General features: G+C 54.6%; 1 protein-coding gene across 1 annotated transcript in view; it reads right to left on the bottom strand.

Moving 5' to 3' along the window:
* Positions 1-16036, bottom strand: part of EVPL (envoplakin) — a 42004-nt gene extending 25968 nt beyond the window's left edge. The window contains exons 1-10 of the mRNA XM_014954065.1: positions 15963-16036; positions 9772-9871; positions 9081-9235; positions 5755-5878; positions 4982-5107; positions 4635-4673; positions 2962-3123; positions 2272-2379; positions 1509-1604; positions 898-1023 (exon numbers count right to left, since the gene is read on the bottom strand). Of these exons, the coding sequence (XP_014809551.1) occupies positions 898-1023; positions 1509-1604; positions 2272-2379; positions 2962-3123; positions 4635-4673; positions 4982-5107; positions 5755-5878; positions 9081-9235; positions 9772-9871; positions 15963-16036 (1110 nt within the window). The remainder of the gene's footprint in view (positions 1-897; positions 1024-1508; positions 1605-2271; positions 2380-2961; positions 3124-4634; positions 4674-4981; positions 5108-5754; positions 5879-9080; positions 9236-9771; positions 9872-15962) is intronic.
* Positions 16037-17723: the final 1687 nt, after the last annotated feature.

The following is a 17723-nucleotide window of genomic DNA, read 5'->3' on the forward strand; positions in this document are numbered from 1 at the left end:
TGGTTGTGACCAGACTTGGATGAGAAGGAAGGCGGGGAGGGTGTCACACTACAGTGGGTACACTGGGGCCAATTGTCCATCCTTGTGTGGTCACTGCTGGGGTGGAGTCAGAAGTATCTCCATTCTTGACCTCTCCATGTCCCTTCCTCCCCTTTTCATTGTCAACACTCTCCTCAGTTTCCTTCGCTCACAGCAGATCTGCCCTTGAAGGCACAGCCCGAGTTATCATTAGGTGATCCCACACTCTCATATTAAATCTCCTGGAGAAGTTTTCCTTCTCAGAAGAGAAACAGACACCTGCCAAGAGGTGGCCACATTCCAGTGTCAGAAGGTACTGAGATCTCAGCACCTCTTGGGATAAAAATGCATTGCATGCATGGGAAGATACCACGTTGAATGTGTCCCCTCCCTCTCTCCTGGGCAAACGTTCCTTCCTATCTGCATCTCACCCCTGAGGTCAGATTTCTTTATTCCCTCCCTCGCCCTCGGCTCATGAGAGCGCTGAGGAGATGGGAGAACCTTTCCCCGCTGCTTGGGTGTCAGCAGCTCACACTGTCTGCAGGCTCTCAGATCCAAGTGTCTCATGTTTAGGACAACGTGTGGCTTCTCCTTTACTCTGATGGTGACCTGGGTCCTGGTTGTGTGTCACTGATGGGGACCAGTGGCTTCCCAGGGATTGCTACCCTGCAGTGTGGACCTTCTGGGGCTCCAGGGACTCAGCATCCAGAGCACAGTATTGCCATGAGCTTCCCCCTCCCTAGCACAGAGCTGGGATGAGCTCTCCTGGTCGGGCTATTTACCCACCTCTTCCCTTTCCCCACTGTTATTTACAGGGGAGGTTGAAACATTTGGTCTGCCCCTTAGGTCTGGCAGTGCCACCAGCCCTGAAGACCTCACCTCCAGCTGAAGCAGGAGATCTGACACCACCCCAGGGCTGTCTTTGTTAAACTTGCTGTATTTGGTGTCCAGGTCAGTGTTCATCTTCTTCAGGGAGCGGCTCACAGCCTCAGCATCGTCCTGGAACTGGAGGTGCAGGTAGAAAAAACAGTCAGGAATGGGAAGACATTGCTGTTTCCAGGTCTAGTGAGGTCTCTTGGTTCTCGGTGTCTCTTCCACAACCTGTCGGGGGCTCACAAAACTCTACAGACCACCCTCAGAACATATCCTTGGACAAAGACCTTCCACCTCCTGAGCCACAGGTAAGTAATCCCAATCAAGAGACAAGCTGCAGGTAATGACAGCGAGCAAACCCTCCCCTGTCCCTCTTCTCCAGGCTGGCACTCTGACCAACTGGTCCTGGCAATGGGGCTGATGAAATGAGCTGAAAGCCAGTCCTTCACTGCAGCACTAAAGAACTGTGTTTTGAGAGGTGTTTCCCCAAAATACCCTGAAAATACCCAAAATCTTCCATCCCCACCTCTTTGCTGCCTCTGTTTCCAGAGCCCATCCTGCCCACTCCAGCCTAACCCTGTAGCCCCATGGCCCGTGCTCTCCTTGTTGCTTTTTACCTTCTTATAGGTCTCCACGTTTTTCAGTTGACTCTCTTGGCAAATGCAGAGATTAAGGAAATTCTGCCACTCGTTCTTCAAGGCTTCCTGATGAGCCTGTGGTGGGACAGAGCATGACTCAGTGGGCTCCAGCTAGTCCCACCTCCTCCACTACTACTCCCCTTTCCCCAGAAGTCCTAGAGATCAGAGGAAGGGTGAAAACCACAGTTGAGCAGAGGCAAAGCTATGTCCAGGCATTGCTTGATGCTGAGCCTGAGCAAGTTTTTTGCTCCATGAGGACCTGGCTCATACAGAGCAGCCACCATTTTTTAAGGGGTCTCAGCTCTGGTGGCATGGGTGGCTATGAGCCCACCTTGGCTTTCCACTGCTTCTGCAGGCTTGGAAATACAACCTTGGAGCTGGTTTCAGCTGGGAGAGATTATGTTGTGTCATAGCTGGAGTTTCACAGCAGTGTGAACATGGCTGCATTGACCTCACGTCTGAGCACCAGACTGGCGGCTGGTCCCAGCACACAGATCTTAGCCACTATCTTCTGAAGGGGTGAAGACCCTGGGCTGCCCCCAGAGCCTCCCCATAGGGCTGGAGCAGGCAGAAAGATGCTGCAGTACAGTTGGTGCAGTGTGTGAGGAAAGAGAACACAGCAGCTCTGCAGAAGTGGTGAAGAGGTCTCTTCTGACCCATCTCCTGGCATTATTTGATGCTCAGATTATGAAAAGCATTCTCATTCTCTTATAGGGTGTGGGAGGAGACCCCCTTTCCCTACCTGGATAGGTTTGACAGCTGGGTGCTTTAGCTCAATCATCCTATCCCCATCGTCCTGAAGGTGGTTCACGAACTCCTCCTGGCTGAGCAGCTCATTGGACTTGAAGTCCTAAAAGGGGCAGAGAAACTTCATCACAGTAGGAGCAGAGAGTGGTCTCCTGGGGCACCAAACCCCATGTAGCAGAGAAAAGGCTCCCAAAGCAGGGACACCCTTGTTTGTTTGTTTTTTTAAAAAGGAAGGGGCCAGGCAAAGCTAAAATAAATTAGACACGCTTGGGTCTCAGAAGGCATCGGGGCATTCGTTCAAAGGGCATTTCCCTAAACAATTATCCCCCTCTTCTTCCTGGTCCCAGCACAGAGCAGTCACTGGGTGTTGTGCTTTGGATGTTGAGGCTGACACGACGCTGAGCCCTTCCCTCCCCTCTGAGCACTGAGCCTCACCAACAGCCCTGTAGTATACGATCCCATGTGCCAGCTCAGAGGACAGGAGGGGACACCCAGAGCGGCTCATCCTTAACTCCAGCATGGACCCAGAACATCTCTTCCACCTCTGTTTCTGTGCCCAGTGCTTCTGAGCTGCCCTGGGAAAGCACCAGGCTCAGGGCTGGTGGGGGATGTGTAGGAGGCTGGGACCCACCCTGCAAATCTCCTGCCCCAATGGCTGGACATGCCACCGTCCCCAAGAGCTCACCTCGTACTCCCGACGCACGCTCTGGACATCTATCATTTGGTCACTCCAGTCCTGCTTCAGGATCCTGGTCTGCTGGTCTGTCAGGTAGCCCAGCTCCTTGGTGCAGCCCTGGAGGTGGTGGTAGAGGCTGCCCAGGCTCTGTCCTCGCCAGATGGAGGCTTTCTGCCCAGACACATAGAAGAGAGACAGCGTTAGTGCTCAGGTTGAGGAATCCTTTACCCCTCCTCCTCCTCCCCAGGATGCTGCTTGTGTTGCACATAGAATCATAGAATAGTTTGGGTTGGAAGGGACCTTTAAAGGCCATCTAGTCCAACTGCCCCTTGCCATGAGCAGGGACATCTTCAGAGCCCTGTCCAACCTGGCCTGGAATGTTTCCAGGGATGGGGCACATACCACATTTCTGGGTAACCTGAGCCAGTGTTTCACCACTCTCAGCATAAAGCACTTTCTTATATCTAGTCTAAATCCACCCTCTTTTAGCTTAGAACCATACCCCTTGTCCTATCTCAACAAGCCCTGCTAAAAAATTTGTCCCCATCTTTCTTGTCAGTCCCCTTTAGGTACTGGAAGAATGCAATGAGGTCTCCCAGGAGCATTTCTGGGCAACCTGGGCCAGTGCTTCATCACTCTCAGAAGAAAACACTTCCTTATATCTAGTCTAAATCCACCCTCTTTTAGCTTAGAACCATACCCCTTGTCCTATCTCAACAAGCCCTGCTATTTTAGAACCATACCTCTTTTCCCATCTCAACAAGCCCTGCTAAAAAGTTTGTCCCCATCTTTCTTGTCAGTCCCCTGTAGGTACTGGAAGGATGCAATGAGGTCTCCCAGGAGCCTTCTCCAGGCTGAACAACCCCAACTCTCTCAGCCTGTCCTCACAGGAGAGATGCTCCAGTCAGTCCCCTTTAGGTACTGGAAGAATGCAATGAGGTCTCCCAGGAGCCTTCTCCAGGCTGAACAACCCCAACTCTCTCAGCCTGTCCTCACAGGAGAGATGCTCCAGCCCCCTGAGCATCCTCCAGGAGATTCCCAGAGACCTTGGTAAGACATCTGCCGCCGCTCGCTCTTATCTGATGGGGCTGCTGTTCCCTTTCCCTCCTTCACAGACAGGATATGTTTGTCTAACCAGAATCTCAGGTGTGGGCTGATGCCTCAGGCGGCCTGAGAGCTGGCCCAGCTCTGCTGTATTTCTCACAAATGCCATTCCTTGGTATTAACCTTCACGGGCCCAGCTGGCTAAACTCAGGACCTTCCTCCTGGCCACCTCCCTTGCTCCAGCTGCTCGTTTCCTCTCTGGAGCTCTTGTTAGGGATAACTGCAAGCCTCAACATTTGCAATCCTGATTTGGAACAGCCCGTGGGCTGGGACTGGGCTTCCTGCTGTCACATCCATAACCCCATGCTCATGGACACACGTGCAACTCCAGATCAATGATCCATGAAGAGGAGAGTCACAGATCTCACCCACAGCATTTCCCCAAGGGCAGAGAGCGTGCTCTCAATTAACACCTGTTCTAAGTTGGGAAGGAAATGGGGTAAGAAAATGAGGGACACAACTTCACTGTGCAAGACCAGAGGCTGCTCTTGCCCTGAGCTGGCCATTCCCTGTCCATCAGAGAAGGTGTTACTCTGCTGTATGACCCCATCTACCCAGAAACCCACCGAGAAGCTTACCAGCAAGTCCTTGTACTGACTCTTTAAATCTGCCACATCCTGGGTTACAACACGGGCAAGGCCAAGGGGAGACAAAAAGAGAGAGAAAAAAGCTGTTACCAAAACACGTGGTAGATGCTGATGAGCTGATTTATGGAAGGTGCTTTAGAAACCTTGCAGGAACCACCTCCCTGGACCCTGTGTGGTTCTCTCTCTTCAAGGTCAGGTCTCCCCATGCCCTCTGCAGAACGAGGGCGGATATTTATTGTGTGGAGGAGAGGATGGGACACAGGGACAGACAACGAGCAGAGCCCACAGGGTCCTAAGCAGAGCAGATGGGAACAAGGAAGGGATGGAGGGTGCCTTACCCCGGAGCGGAGGTTCTTGATCTGGAGGCCATAGGCTTCAATCTCCTTCTGGAGGATGTTGTGCTCAGCTATTTGCTTTTCCAGCTCTGACATGCCGGGGCCGTACTGTCCCGCGTTGACTTGTTTCTGTGCAAAAGGAGTTAGACAGAGACTAAAGAAAAGACTTCATTTCAGGGAAAAACCCCAATGAGCGCTGGCAGGGCATGAAAAGAGCTGGTATCTGACACCAGTCCAGGAGGAAGGGAAGGGATCTTGTTGTTGTTTACCATGATTTACCAGCCATACACAGGGGCAAAGATAACCAGGCTGTAAAACCCTGGTGTGCCACCCTCATCTGAACTAGCCACCCTTCCCACAGTGCCATGTAGTGGATGGGTGTAGTTACCATCCAAACCTCAAGGGAATCCAAGTTGACTCCAAACGGGGCACAGCACATACCCAAGACCCTGCAACACGAAACCCTGGGATGTAGGGCTGTAATGTCCTTGAAGGCATCACCTTCTCCATCCTTTCATCCCACAGCATGGCATCTCTACTTCATCACCCTCCCGTAGCTCTTAATCTGAAGGGGTCAATCAAGAGGATCTTCCAGAGGGTTTTAAAAGGTGGGAGGAGAATCCTTCTTCTGCTCAGAGCAACTGAGTTACTTCCACCACCCCCAATGTCCCTGCATGATGCTGACCACACGGTGGCCAGCAGAGTGGACAGGCAATAGTGGACATTATCTGGCCTTGTAGGAGTTGGGAGATACATCTAAAACCAGCTGCTGTTACCATCTTTTGGTCCAAGATTCTGGCCCAGTCTACCCTGGGCCCCACGTCAGGGATGTTCAGTTGTTCGTAGAGGGCCCGGTACTCTGCACACAGCTGCGTCACGCGGTCATGGAGTTGCTGGATGCTGCCAAGGAGAAAAGGCACATGTCTCTGTGTCAATTTGCAAGGGGTAAGAACCACAGAGGGGTTTGTAGAGCCTGGATTTCACCCATAAGACCCAGGCGACTTTGTTGTCCCTTTATGACATGGCTGCCTTCAGCAGTGGAAGCACTTGTCCTGGTTCTCTCTATCTCCAGGGATGTCTCAGGAATTACAACCCAAGAGGAAGCAGCAGGGAGATCAGGACTATCCCTTCCCAGCTAGAAAACAACTCTTCCCTCCTGATTTCCACCTACAAAGGCTGGGGAGCAAAGGGCAGCAAAGCACCAGAGGCCACCTGAAGCTCTTCTCCCATCTGAACACCCAATTGCCTGCCTGAACGGAAGGCATTCACTTTAGGAAAGGCAGAGGAAAGGGGGATTTGCTCTGGGAGTGAGGCCACAATTTAGCTCTGTGCTTTTCTGGTACCTTTTACTCTGCCTGAACAAAAGGCATTCATTTTAGGAAAGGCAGAGGAAAGGGGGATTGCTCTGGGAGTGAGGCCACAGTTTAGCTCTGTGCTTTTCTGGTACCTTTTACAAGAGTTCCCAAATAAGGCTGGGGACTCTTGGGTGGTCACTCTGGCAACCACCCTGCACACCACTAGCTTTGCAATATTTTGGAGAAATCCTTTCCTGAAGTCTATGGGAAGAAGGATGAAACTCGACCTCCTGTGGCAATGACTGCAGCTCAGCCTAGATCCCAGGAGGGTTCCCAATTGCTCGGACAAGAGTTCCCAAATAAGGCTGGGGACTCTTGGGTGGTCACTCTGGCAACCACCCTGCACACCACTAGCTTTGCAATATTTTGGAGAAATCCTTTCCTGAAGTCTATGGGAAGAAGGATGAAACTCGACCTCCTGTGGCAATGACTGCAGCTCAGCCTAGATCCCAGGAGGGTTCCCAATTGCTCGGTGTCCCTATCACACCAGTTTCCCCAGTGCTACTCACTCTTTCTCTATCTCAGGAGCCTGAGGGTGTTTCAGCCTCTTGGCACGGTCCACATCCAGAAAGAGATCCTTCAGCAGGGTCTCTGCTTCCTTCAGGTTCCTGGCGTTCTCCTGCTGGAACTCAAAGGCCTTGTTCTTTTGGTGATTGCTGGCATCCTGGAGACCAGGGAAGACAGAGAAATAAGCCTGGTTGGACCACACAGACTTCACAACATTCTTCTTGGCCAACGCAGAGGGTCTTGATGCTCAACACACTGACCACAGTGTGCCAGGGTGCAGCTGGGGAGCATGTGCCCAGCCAAGCCACCTGCTTCAGCATCTCTCCTGCCCAGGGGACCTGCGTGGGTCAGGCTGGCTGCCTGCCTCTGGGGTGGCTGGGAGGCACAGGGCTGTGCTGCTGGAGGTAAGACAGCCTTGGCTGTGGGAAGCAGCGAGGCACTGAGAAGAAGGCACGGAGGCTAGAATTTGGGAGGCCCCAGTATGCTGCCCCAGGGGCTGGGAGGCTCTGCAGGGTGCTCTGTTCCTCCCCAGCCTCCAGTCAGCCCCCAAACCTGCACCGGCCGGATGCGCAGAGCAGACGCCTGACCTGTTATCCGAGACACTGCATTGCCAGGCAGAGCCTTCACCTTCCCACCCACATGCATTTCTAGGCAAAGCTTTTCACCTTCCCACCACCCTCTGCCACAACTCACCTGCTTGAGTCTGGACTGTGTCTCCAGGATGTCCTTCTCCACCTGGTCGGCATTTGTCTGCATGCGGGAGATGAGTACGGCCAGCTCATTTGTTGAGGACCTGAGAGAGGGAAGAGCAGAGCAGATGGGGTGAATAAAGGCAATTCTCACTCCCTTCACCACTGACCAGGACCTGATACAGATGTGGTTCTTCAGGCCTTTCCCCCATGACCTCTTGGTCTCCAAAGGAAATCTAAGCTGCGGCCAAGGGCACAGATGCACACAGGTGCCTGGCTGCTGCCTTCAGCCAGGTGAAGGTCAGAGGTGGTGTGCTCAGAGCTTTTTGCACACCACACAGCTCATCTGCACAACTCCTTGCCGCAGATGCCCAAAAGCATCCCTCAAAAAAAACCCAAAAAACCACCAAAACTCAAAAACCCCCAAACCAACCCCTTCCAAAAACCAAACCAAACAAAACAAAAAAAACCCAAAAGAATTGCTGTAGGGCTCACAAATGCACCAACATTTAGGAAGACCCAAAGCCACAGACAGCTGGAGGCCAGGAGAGCACCCCGCAGAGGCAGCACAACATGCTTGCCCTGTTTGGAGGTGCTTCCCTGGGTGTCTGCCCTTGGCTGCTGGTAGAGGTGGGCGAGATGGCCCCTCAGCCTGACCCAGAACTGCCACCCTGTGGTCCTGTTTCATGCAAAGTGCTCTGCAGGTCAGCCCATTGAGATGCTGGGGAGCCCAATGCCACCCCAGACCCAGGCTGCAGCGGACAAGTGCCCTCTGGGCACTCTGTAGGCTGTTGCAGTCGTGCTGCTTTCAGGCCTTGGGGACAAATTTCCCAAGGCCATAGCACAATTACAAGCTCTCCTGGCCACAGTGAAGATTCACTGAAGGTCCCCAGCAAACCATTCCCTGTCGTCTCTCACCTGGGTGCCATCACACAACCAATGGTACCATCATGGCCCTTATTCCATCACGGCTATCGGGAATGAATGCCTAGACCCCTGCTGGACCAGCTGGATCCAGAGCCCACGGCAAGGCACGGGATGGTTCCCAAAGCTCCCTGCGGACAAGGAAGCACAAGCCTTGGTGCCACCTTTGTCCTCATGTCCTGTTGTTTCTAAATAGCATCTGACCTTGAGGACGATGCTGGCCCTACCCTCCAGGCACTGGAGAGTGCAGCACTGCCAGGATGTGGGCAAGCAGAGACAGGAGCATGTGGATCGATAGCATCATCCAGGGAGTCGAGCCCTTGGATGACTGCTGGTGGGACAAAGTTCAGCAGAGGCTCAGCTTGGCTTCATGCTGTCTCTGGGGTCTGAGAGCAGAAGGAAAGAGTTTGAGCAGCAACAATGGGACATTGCATGGGGACCAGCTGGTAAATCCTGCCCTGTGCCTTTGGTGGAGATTGGCAGAAATCCTGATTTTAAGGCTAAAGTCTATGGGAAGAAGGATGAAACTCAACCTCCCGTGGCAATGACTGCAGCTCAGCCTAGATCCCAGGAGGGTTCCCAATTGCTCGGTGTCCCTATCACACCAGTTTCCCCAGTGCTACTCACTCTTTCTCTATCTCAGGAGCCTGAGGGTGTTTCAGCCTCTTGGCACGGTCCACATCCAGAAAGAGATCCTTCAGCAGGGTCTCTGCTTCCTTCAGGTTCCTGGCGTTCTCCTGCTGGAACTCAAAGGCCTTGTTCTTTTGGTGATTGCTGGCATCCTGGAGACCAGGGAAGACAGAGAAATAAGCCTGGTTGGACCACACAGACTTCACAACATTCTTCTTGGCCAACGCAGAGGGTCTTGATGCTCAACACACTGACCACAGTGTGCCAGGGTGCAGCTGGGGAGCATGTGCCCAGCCAAGCCACCTGCTTCAGCATCTCTCCTGCCCAGGGGACCTGCGTGGGTCAGGCTGGCTGCCTGCCTCTGGGGTGGCTGGGAGGCACAGGGCTGTGCTGCTGGAGGTAAGACAGCCTTGGCTGTGGGAAGCAGCGAGGCACTGAGAAGAAGGCACGGAGGCTAGAATTTGGGAGGCCCCAGTATGCTGCCCCAGGGGCTGGGAGGCTCTGCAGGGTGCTCTGTTCCTCCCCAGCCTCCAGTCAGCCCCCAAACCTGCACCGGCCGGATGCGCAGAGCAGACGCCTGACCTGTTATCCAAGACACTGCATTGCCAGGCAGAGCCTTCACCTTCCCACCCACATGCATTTCTAGGCAAAGCTTTTCACCTTCCCACCACCCTCTGCCACAACTCACCTGCTTGAGTCTGGACTGTGTCTCCAGGATGTCCTTCTCCACCTGGTCGGCGTTTGTCTGCATGCGGGAGATGAGTACGGCCAGCTCATTTGTTGAGGACCTGAGAGAGGGAAGAGCAGAGCAGATGGGGTGAATAAAGGCAATTCTCACTCCCTTCACCACTGACCAGGACCTGATACAGATGTGGTTCTTCAGGCCTTTCCCCCATGACCTCTTGGTCTCCAAAGGAAATCTAAGCTGCGGCCAAGGGCACAGATGCACACAGGTGCCTGGCTGCTGCCTTCAGCCAGGTGAAGGTCAGAGGTGGTGTGCTCAGAGCTTTTTGCACACCACACAGCTCATCTGCACAACTCCTTGCCGCAGATGCCCAAAAGCATCCCTCAAAAAAAACCCAAAAAACCACCAAAACTCAAAAACCCCCAAACCAACCCCTTCCAAAAACCAAACCAAACAAAACAAAAAAAACCCAAAAGAATTGCTGTAGGGCTCACAAATGCACCAACATTTAGGAAGACCCAAAGCCACAGACAGCTGGAGGCCAGGAGAGCACCCCGCAGAGGCAGCACAACATGCTTGCCCTGTTTGGAGGTGCTTCCCTGGGTGTCTGCCCTTGGCTGCTGGTAGAGGTGGGCGAGATGGCCCCTCAGCCTGACCCAGAACTGCCACCCTGTGGTCCTGTTTCATGCAAAGTGCTCTGCAGGTCAGCCCATTGAGATGCTGGGGAGCCCAATGCCACCCCAGACCCAGGCTGCAGCGGACAAGTGCCCTCTGGGCACTGTGTAGCCTGTTGCAGTCGTGCTGCTTTCAGGCCTTGGGGACAAATTTCCCAAGGCCATAGCATACCTACGAGCTCTCCTGGCCACAGTGAAGATTCACTGAAGGTCCCCAGCAAACCATTCCCTGTCGTCTCTCACCTGGGTGCCATCACACAACCAATGGTACCATCATGGCCCTTATTCCATCACGGCTATCGGGAATGAATGCCTAGACCCCTGCTGGACCAGCTGGATCCAGAGCCCACGGCAAGGCACGGGATGGTTCCCAAAGCTCCCTGCGGACAAGGAAGCACAAGCCTTGGTGCCACCTTTGTCCTCATGTCCTGTTGTTTCTAAATAGCATCTGACCTTGAGGACGATGCTGGCCCTACCCTCCAGGCACTGGAGAGTGCAGCACTGCCAGGATGTGGGCAAGCAGAGACAGGAGCATGTGGATCGATAGCATCATCCAGGGAGTCGAGCCCTTGGATGACTGCTGGTGGGACAAAGTTCAGCAGAGGCTCAGCTTGGCTTCATGCTGTCTCTGGGGTCTGAGAGCAGAAGGAAAGAGTTTGAGCAGCAACAATGGGACATTGCATGGGGACCAGCTGGTAAATCCTGCCCTGTGCCTTTGGTGGAGGAAGGTAGGAGAAAGGTGATGTTCTGCAGCAGAGCCATCCACATGTGTCCTCCAGCCATATGGTTTCCTTCCTAGCCCCTGAATCCAGCAAAGGACAGGGAAAGTGGTTCCCTTGATGGCTCTGTCATTGCCTCAGCTCCTCATCGTGGCTCCAGCTATTCCATGGTTCATACCAAAGGCTAGAGCAGATGCTGGAATGTTCATTTATCACAGCCCCAACTGACTGTTAAGTGCCAGTGAGTGTTATGGGCCACCCCAAACCAGGCTCTTGGATCCCACAGATGGAGCCCATGTTTCAAGCCAGCTCAGACCACACCAACCATGGCTGAGCCCGTGTAGCTCCAGAGACACAGCCCCAGTGCTCCTGCCCACAGCATCCTCCTGTCCCCTTTCTCTGACTCCTCCCTTGGTTTTGATTTCCCAAGAGGGTGGTGTGGGCCTGCGATGCAGCAGCTCCCATCTCCCTCGGGGGCTTTGGGTTGGCAGCGTCTCCTGGCCATGCCTCATCTTCCCTGCCCGCAAAATGCATGTCGGTGAAGTCAACTGGGGATTGCTGCACTCTGGCAGTGCCCTCTTCTACAGGGGATCATCATTCCAGGATCAGCCATCGTTGTTCTAGGGACCATGGAGCCAAAGACCCCAAGCAGGGCATTCATCATCACCATCATCATCATCAAAGCATCACCATCTGCTACAACCTGTCTCTTATACCCCACTAAACATCCCTCCTATCCCTTCTGTGCCCCATGGATGCTTTTCCTGGGGTAAACTGCAGAGCTCAGGGAGATGGAGGGTCCCAGCACAACAGGATGGGTGGGAGAAGCGCAGGGCCAGGACTCGGTCCCTGTGAACCTGAGCGTGCAGCAGGCTGGAAGCCCTAGGAGTTCCCCCCTCCCCAAGAGGTTACACAATCTCCCACTCATCACCGACACGCCTGGAATGAGGTGGTGTCCCATGAGCAAATACTTGAGCACCACCCAAATTTCCTGCCCGGGCTCTCTGCGCAGGGAGGAGAGAGTGAGTCATGGGCTGGCTGCCATCCCAGGGGATGGACACCTCTCCCCACGCACCAGGGGGGCTCATTCACCCCGAGAGGTCTGGCTGAATTCAGCTCCCACCTGGGAAGATCGTGAACGGGGTGTCCAGTTTGAGCCCCATTGTGATGTGGCCACAGATACATCTGTGCAGCTCCAAGAGGGCAGAAGTGAGGATCCGTCCTTCCCAGGGAAGGTAGATCGCAAATAAAAAACTGCTTATTCCTGGTGGCACCCCCTTCCTGGCTGAAGGAAAGAGTGGGACACCCCATCTCTTGGTTCACAAGGCTGGACACAAGAATCAGCTCTGTTTAGGCCAAGCCACAACAAAACTGTGGACTGAAAAGACCTCAACAACCTCCCAGTGCCAGGAGCTCAGCCTTGCCCACCCCCAGCCTGCACTGCATCTGCACTGCACGGGGAACCAAGGTTAGAAATGAGGATGCTGTTGCAAACAACCTGATCTTCAGGGAAGAAGAGATGCTTCCTGGAGAACATCATCTCAGGAGCAGAGGGGATCTCCCCTGCATGTTCTGCAGTGGAGAACCAGGAGGTGTCTGTGCTGGCCAAGGGAGGAAGCCTGGAAGAGGAGGACACTGAGACCCTGTAGCCAGCTGCCAGGCTGGAAGTGGCTCTCCAGCCCTGCAAGCAGAAGAACCACTTCAGAGTCTGCCAAAGACTAGTCTGGATGCCCAAGGAGCACTGAAGCCAAGTAGCGAATGTCCTGGGAGGAGAGGGGTGGCTCTACACTGTCCTGGGGGACAAAGTGATGCCTGATGCATGATGGAGAAGCCATGTGTCCTCAGCTGACTCTCCCACCATCACCATCCTTCTCAGGTGAGGTGGGAGCAATGCTGAGGAGCCCACTTGGTCGTTGCACACTTAGACAAGTCCCCAAACCACCGCAGATCCTCCTATCCCAACCGCAGACCATTCCAAGAGGAGTGCAAGGTTCTCCTGTCCATGACAACACCCATCCACACAGCCTGCAGTGACAGGGATGCATCAGCATCTTTCCTTGGGGTTGTCCCTCCTGCCCCATTCCTGTTGCCCCCAGGAGAAGCACAGGCAGGCCCCACGTTTCAGGGTGAAGATGCTGGCACTTGGGCTGCAGAGAGGCATCGGATGGGGTGTGAGGAGCCACAGGCTCCCCCGTGCTCACGTTGGGCATCCCTTGGACTCCCAGGGCTTGGGTCCAACCCCACTCATGGTGTGTGTGTTACAGCTGCAGCCCCAAGATGGCAGAGCTCCTCCTGCTCCTCCTCCTCCTCCTCCTTAAGAGCCAGGGCAGGCCTCCTCCTCCCTAGGGCTATCTCATGCCTCGAAGAGGCAGAGCACTGTTATTATCATTATTAATTGGTTCATTTCTCATACCACTTTCTGCCTCCTAGACAGTCCAACTGCACACAAGGGACGGCATCTCTTTGCAGGAGCAGGACTGTCCCCTGCTCCTGGTCACTCCTGCCAGAGCACGTTTGGGCAGCACCACAGCACCCACCCCCTTCAGACCCTGACCCCCTCCATCCCTTCCTTCCAGGGGACTTTGCTTTTTGGCCACAAGGGAAACCTCAAAGCTGGGCCTGTTCTGCCCAACACACGCAAGTCCTCGCACGCTCTGATCTGCTGGCCTGAGCCACTCCCAGCGTGCCACCAACAATCCCCCACCAGTGTTGGGTTAGTCCCCTCAGCCCGTGTCTGTCTCCCCGGGGACCACACTGCTCTAGACTGATCGGGGAGAAGCAGAGGGAGGTGGTGGCAGCAGCAGCAGCAATCCCCAGAGACAATTAAACCAGGAGATGACTTGCCATCCACCTCCAAAACCACCCACGGCCTTTGTCAAGATCGCACCCGGGCAGCCAGTCCAGCCAGATCTGATTCAATTCCACCTTCTCATGAGTTTTCCCTTTCAGCCCCGCATTGTGCCTCCTCCTAGAGCAGGGCACAGCCAGGATGTTCCTCAGGGACAAAACTGTGCTTATTACCACCTCCCTGGGATCCATCCACCGAGCTCAGACCTGGGAGATAAGATGCTCAACACCATGGTCCCAAGGACCAAGAGGAGGTACCTCCCTAGGGGTCCATGCCAGCAGTGACACCCACTGATCAGGGAACCCCGGAGAAAGGGAACCTCTACTGCTGCTGATGTTCTGGCCTTGGGGTCACCAGGAACAGCTATGGGCCACCAACATTTTCTTGGGGCCAGCCTTCATTTTCTCAGCTAATATGGGTGCTGACCAAGCCCCAGGCCACGGCCAAACCAATTAGCCTTTGTCTGCTGGTTGGTGCCTCTTAAAACAAGCACAACTAGCTCGGTAATTGCCCTGCTTCTGGCTCCAGCCTCCATCCTGCAGGGAAGAGGAGTGAGGTCTTGCTGGGATGTGACTCCAGTTATCCCAAGAGGCTCATGGTGGAGGAGAACCTGGCCCAAACCCTCCTGCAGAGCCATGGGGGGTGCAGCGAGGTGTCCCAGGAAGCCTCACATGAAATCCTCAGCTGGGTTTGGAAGGCAGCGTGCAGCAGAGGCTGGGGAGGTGGACAGATTCCATTAGCGGGACTAAAACCAGAGAATGACACAGCTCCAAGGCTTCTGGTGAGGCACCTCACTGCAGTCAGACCCCGACAAGAGTTTGGTGCTCAGAGAAGCCCCACATCTGTCTTCGAGATGAGTTTGTGAGTGCTCAGCTCCACTGAGGCAGAGGCTTCCTATGGTGGGGCAGGAGATCAGCTCCCAACATCCACACGGGGAAGCCTCAGCCTTTCCTGGGAGCCCCCTTCTCCCCAGGTCCTGCTGCCCTGCCCAGCAGCACGGGGCCACCACCAGAGACTGTTTGCCAACGTTGGGTTTGGCCCCCCATAAACGGCGCGGTTGGGACCCAGCACCGAGCTGTGTCCACACCACCCCAGGCTGCTGCCCTTGGTGGTCCCAAGTGATGGGGCCAAGACCCCCTTGTCCCCAGGGACAGGGATTCCCCCAGAATCATTCCACTAACACTAGGAAATGCAAAATTGCTGAGGAAGGTGGAAAAGAACCCTGAGTCAGCAACTGCAGCTGAAGGGAGGGATGAGCACCCTCTCTGCAGGAGCACCCCCATCCCAGGGGACACCCTGCTCCCAGGGAAACATCCCGGTCCCATCACACATCTCGCTCCCCAAAAACTTAGGGAATCTCTGTCAGATCCTTTTGGTGCTGCCTCAGAGAGGTCTAAAAGAGGCAGCTTCAGCTTTCTGACCTAGCAGAGACCCAGCCTGTCGCCAGGATGGAATAGAGCAGCCACCAGCAAACCCCCTCCTCACCCTTCTCCACCAGACTAAGCGTCCCTCTCCAGGGATCCCACTTCCCAGGGCAGCATCACACCAACCCCACACAACCAGTGAGTCCGGGGATCTCGGATCCAGGCTGGTATTTGCTTCACCATGGAGCAGAGCCTGCTCCACCTGAGCAAAGAGGCTGCCTCTAATTCTCCCTACTCACTACCTGCCCAAAAGGGGCTTTGCACCTCCCTGCTCAATTAACAGAGCCCCGAGCACATCTCCAAGCACTTGCACATCCCATGGGCTGCACGGATACTCCTGGACTGGAGCACAAAGCCCAGCAAAGACAAGGAGAAATGCTGGGGCAGCACGTTTTGGCATCATCTCCCAGCAAGCCCCAACTTTCCGGCTGCTCCCCAAAGAGGTTCTTAGGAGACATGGAGCCCTCTTCCCTCACCTTCCCCCAGGGTCCACGGGACAGCTCAGAGAGAGGAGAGGAGTCGCACTTACTTGCTAGGCTTGACAGGGGAACCTCTGTTGGGGGAACTTCTGCTTGGGGAGCCTTTGCCCACCCCCTTGAACATGTTGGCGAGGTCCTAGCTGGTGTCCCGGAGTCTGGGAAGTTGTGGTGGGTGCTGGCTCTCTGCTCCGGTCTGTCGGGATGGAATGACAAGACTCAGGGAGGGAAGGACGGCGGCGCCCTAAAGAGCAGTTTCTGGGAGGCTCCTCCCCAAAGGCAGGTGAGCAGCAGCAGCAGCAGCAGCGATGGAGGCACCTATGAAAAAAAATGACTCGACAAACCAGTTTAGGGTGGAAGGAGCAGAGCCCCAGAGGGAGAACGGGAGACCTCGCCCTGGCTCGGAGAGTGTTTTGGCACACACAGCCACAACCCAGCAGCAGTCTCCCAGCGGAGGGGCAGAGAGCACGGCCTCTGCGAGGGAGGAAAAGTCTGCAAAGGTGATGTTGAGGGAGTGCTCTGCCACTGTTGAAACACATTTTAAAGCATCTTCGGGCATAAGCTGCTTAAAATGCTAGAGAAGTAGCAGGAACCCTCTGGATGAAGTCAACCAAGAGGTTTCCAAGGCAGCAGTGGCAGGTTGGGAACCAACAGTTGGTAGAACATGATGTTATTTTGCAGTTCAGTAAACTTTTGGCCCAGGCTCAGCACAAGGTGGGCCTGGCTCACGGCAAAACACTGAGAACTAAGGTCAGTGGCTCCAGCACAGCATCACAGGAGCATCGACCAGCAGGATTCAGGCTCTGGGACAAACCTGGGTACCAAGACCCTGGGTCTGAGGCTCCTACCTAGACACTCTGTCTACACAAGACCTTAGAGCAGGCTTTGCCTCTGGGCATTCTTTCCCCTGCGGAGCAAAGGTTCGGAATCCCAGCTGGTTTCCAGTACAACTGGTTTCCAGTGCAGCCCAACAACACCCTGGCATCTCCGTGGCTCCTGGGGGATGCCCGTCCAGGCTGCACGGTGGGGCTGCCCAACCCCACAGCTCTCCTAAACCACAGCAAGGGCTGGCTGCTGTCTACATCCTCTTGGTTGCAGATAAAGCAAAGTTCAAAGTTTCCCACAAACCAGGAACCCTGAGTTTCAGGCTGATCCAGGATGGATCCCGCAGCCACACGGGATCCTTATCCAGTGCAGGACCAGGGAGGGAGGGCAGAGGATGGAGGAGGAAGCGGAGAGGAGTGGATGGGGACCACAGCCCCCACGTAAGCACCAGCCACCCGTGATGTCAACACAGGTTTGTGGCTGGTCTTCCCCATTTCATGTGGCTCTAGAACAACCCAGACAAAGGTCTAGGGTCTATCGTCACTTCCTGGGTGACCTCTTTGTCCTCTTTAAATTGACACAAATCACACTTGTCTCAGGAGAGAGGGAAAGACATATGTGGGACAAGGCTCCTTTGCAAGGGACTCGCTTTCTGCTATGGTTTAGATCTTCTACAAGTTGCAAAGCCCTACCTTTTCATGGTGGTGTCATAGTTTGGGCCCTGCTTCTCACACCAAGATCTTAGAAGCATGAAGAGAGGAGGTTATCCCAGCTCAAAGCACTGGGAGGCAGCTGGTGTGGACCTGAGGAGGGGGGTGACCTCTCCTCCAAGGGGGACGGAGTTAACGGAGACCTGCTTCAGGGCCTGTCTTTGCTGCATGGAGGTCTACAGACAGGATGGGAAGCTGTTGCCAAGAGATCATGCCTTTGCCACTAACATCCAGCTGCCCGATAACAGCCATGATGCTCTTTGAGATGTTCTTTGGCCG

This window comes from Calidris pugnax, unplaced genomic scaffold (genome assembly GCF_001431845.1).
Source record: "Calidris pugnax isolate Ruff unplaced genomic scaffold, ASM143184v1 scaffold9, whole genome shotgun sequence".
Classification (NCBI taxonomy): domain Eukaryota; kingdom Metazoa; phylum Chordata; class Aves; order Charadriiformes; family Scolopacidae; genus Calidris; species Calidris pugnax.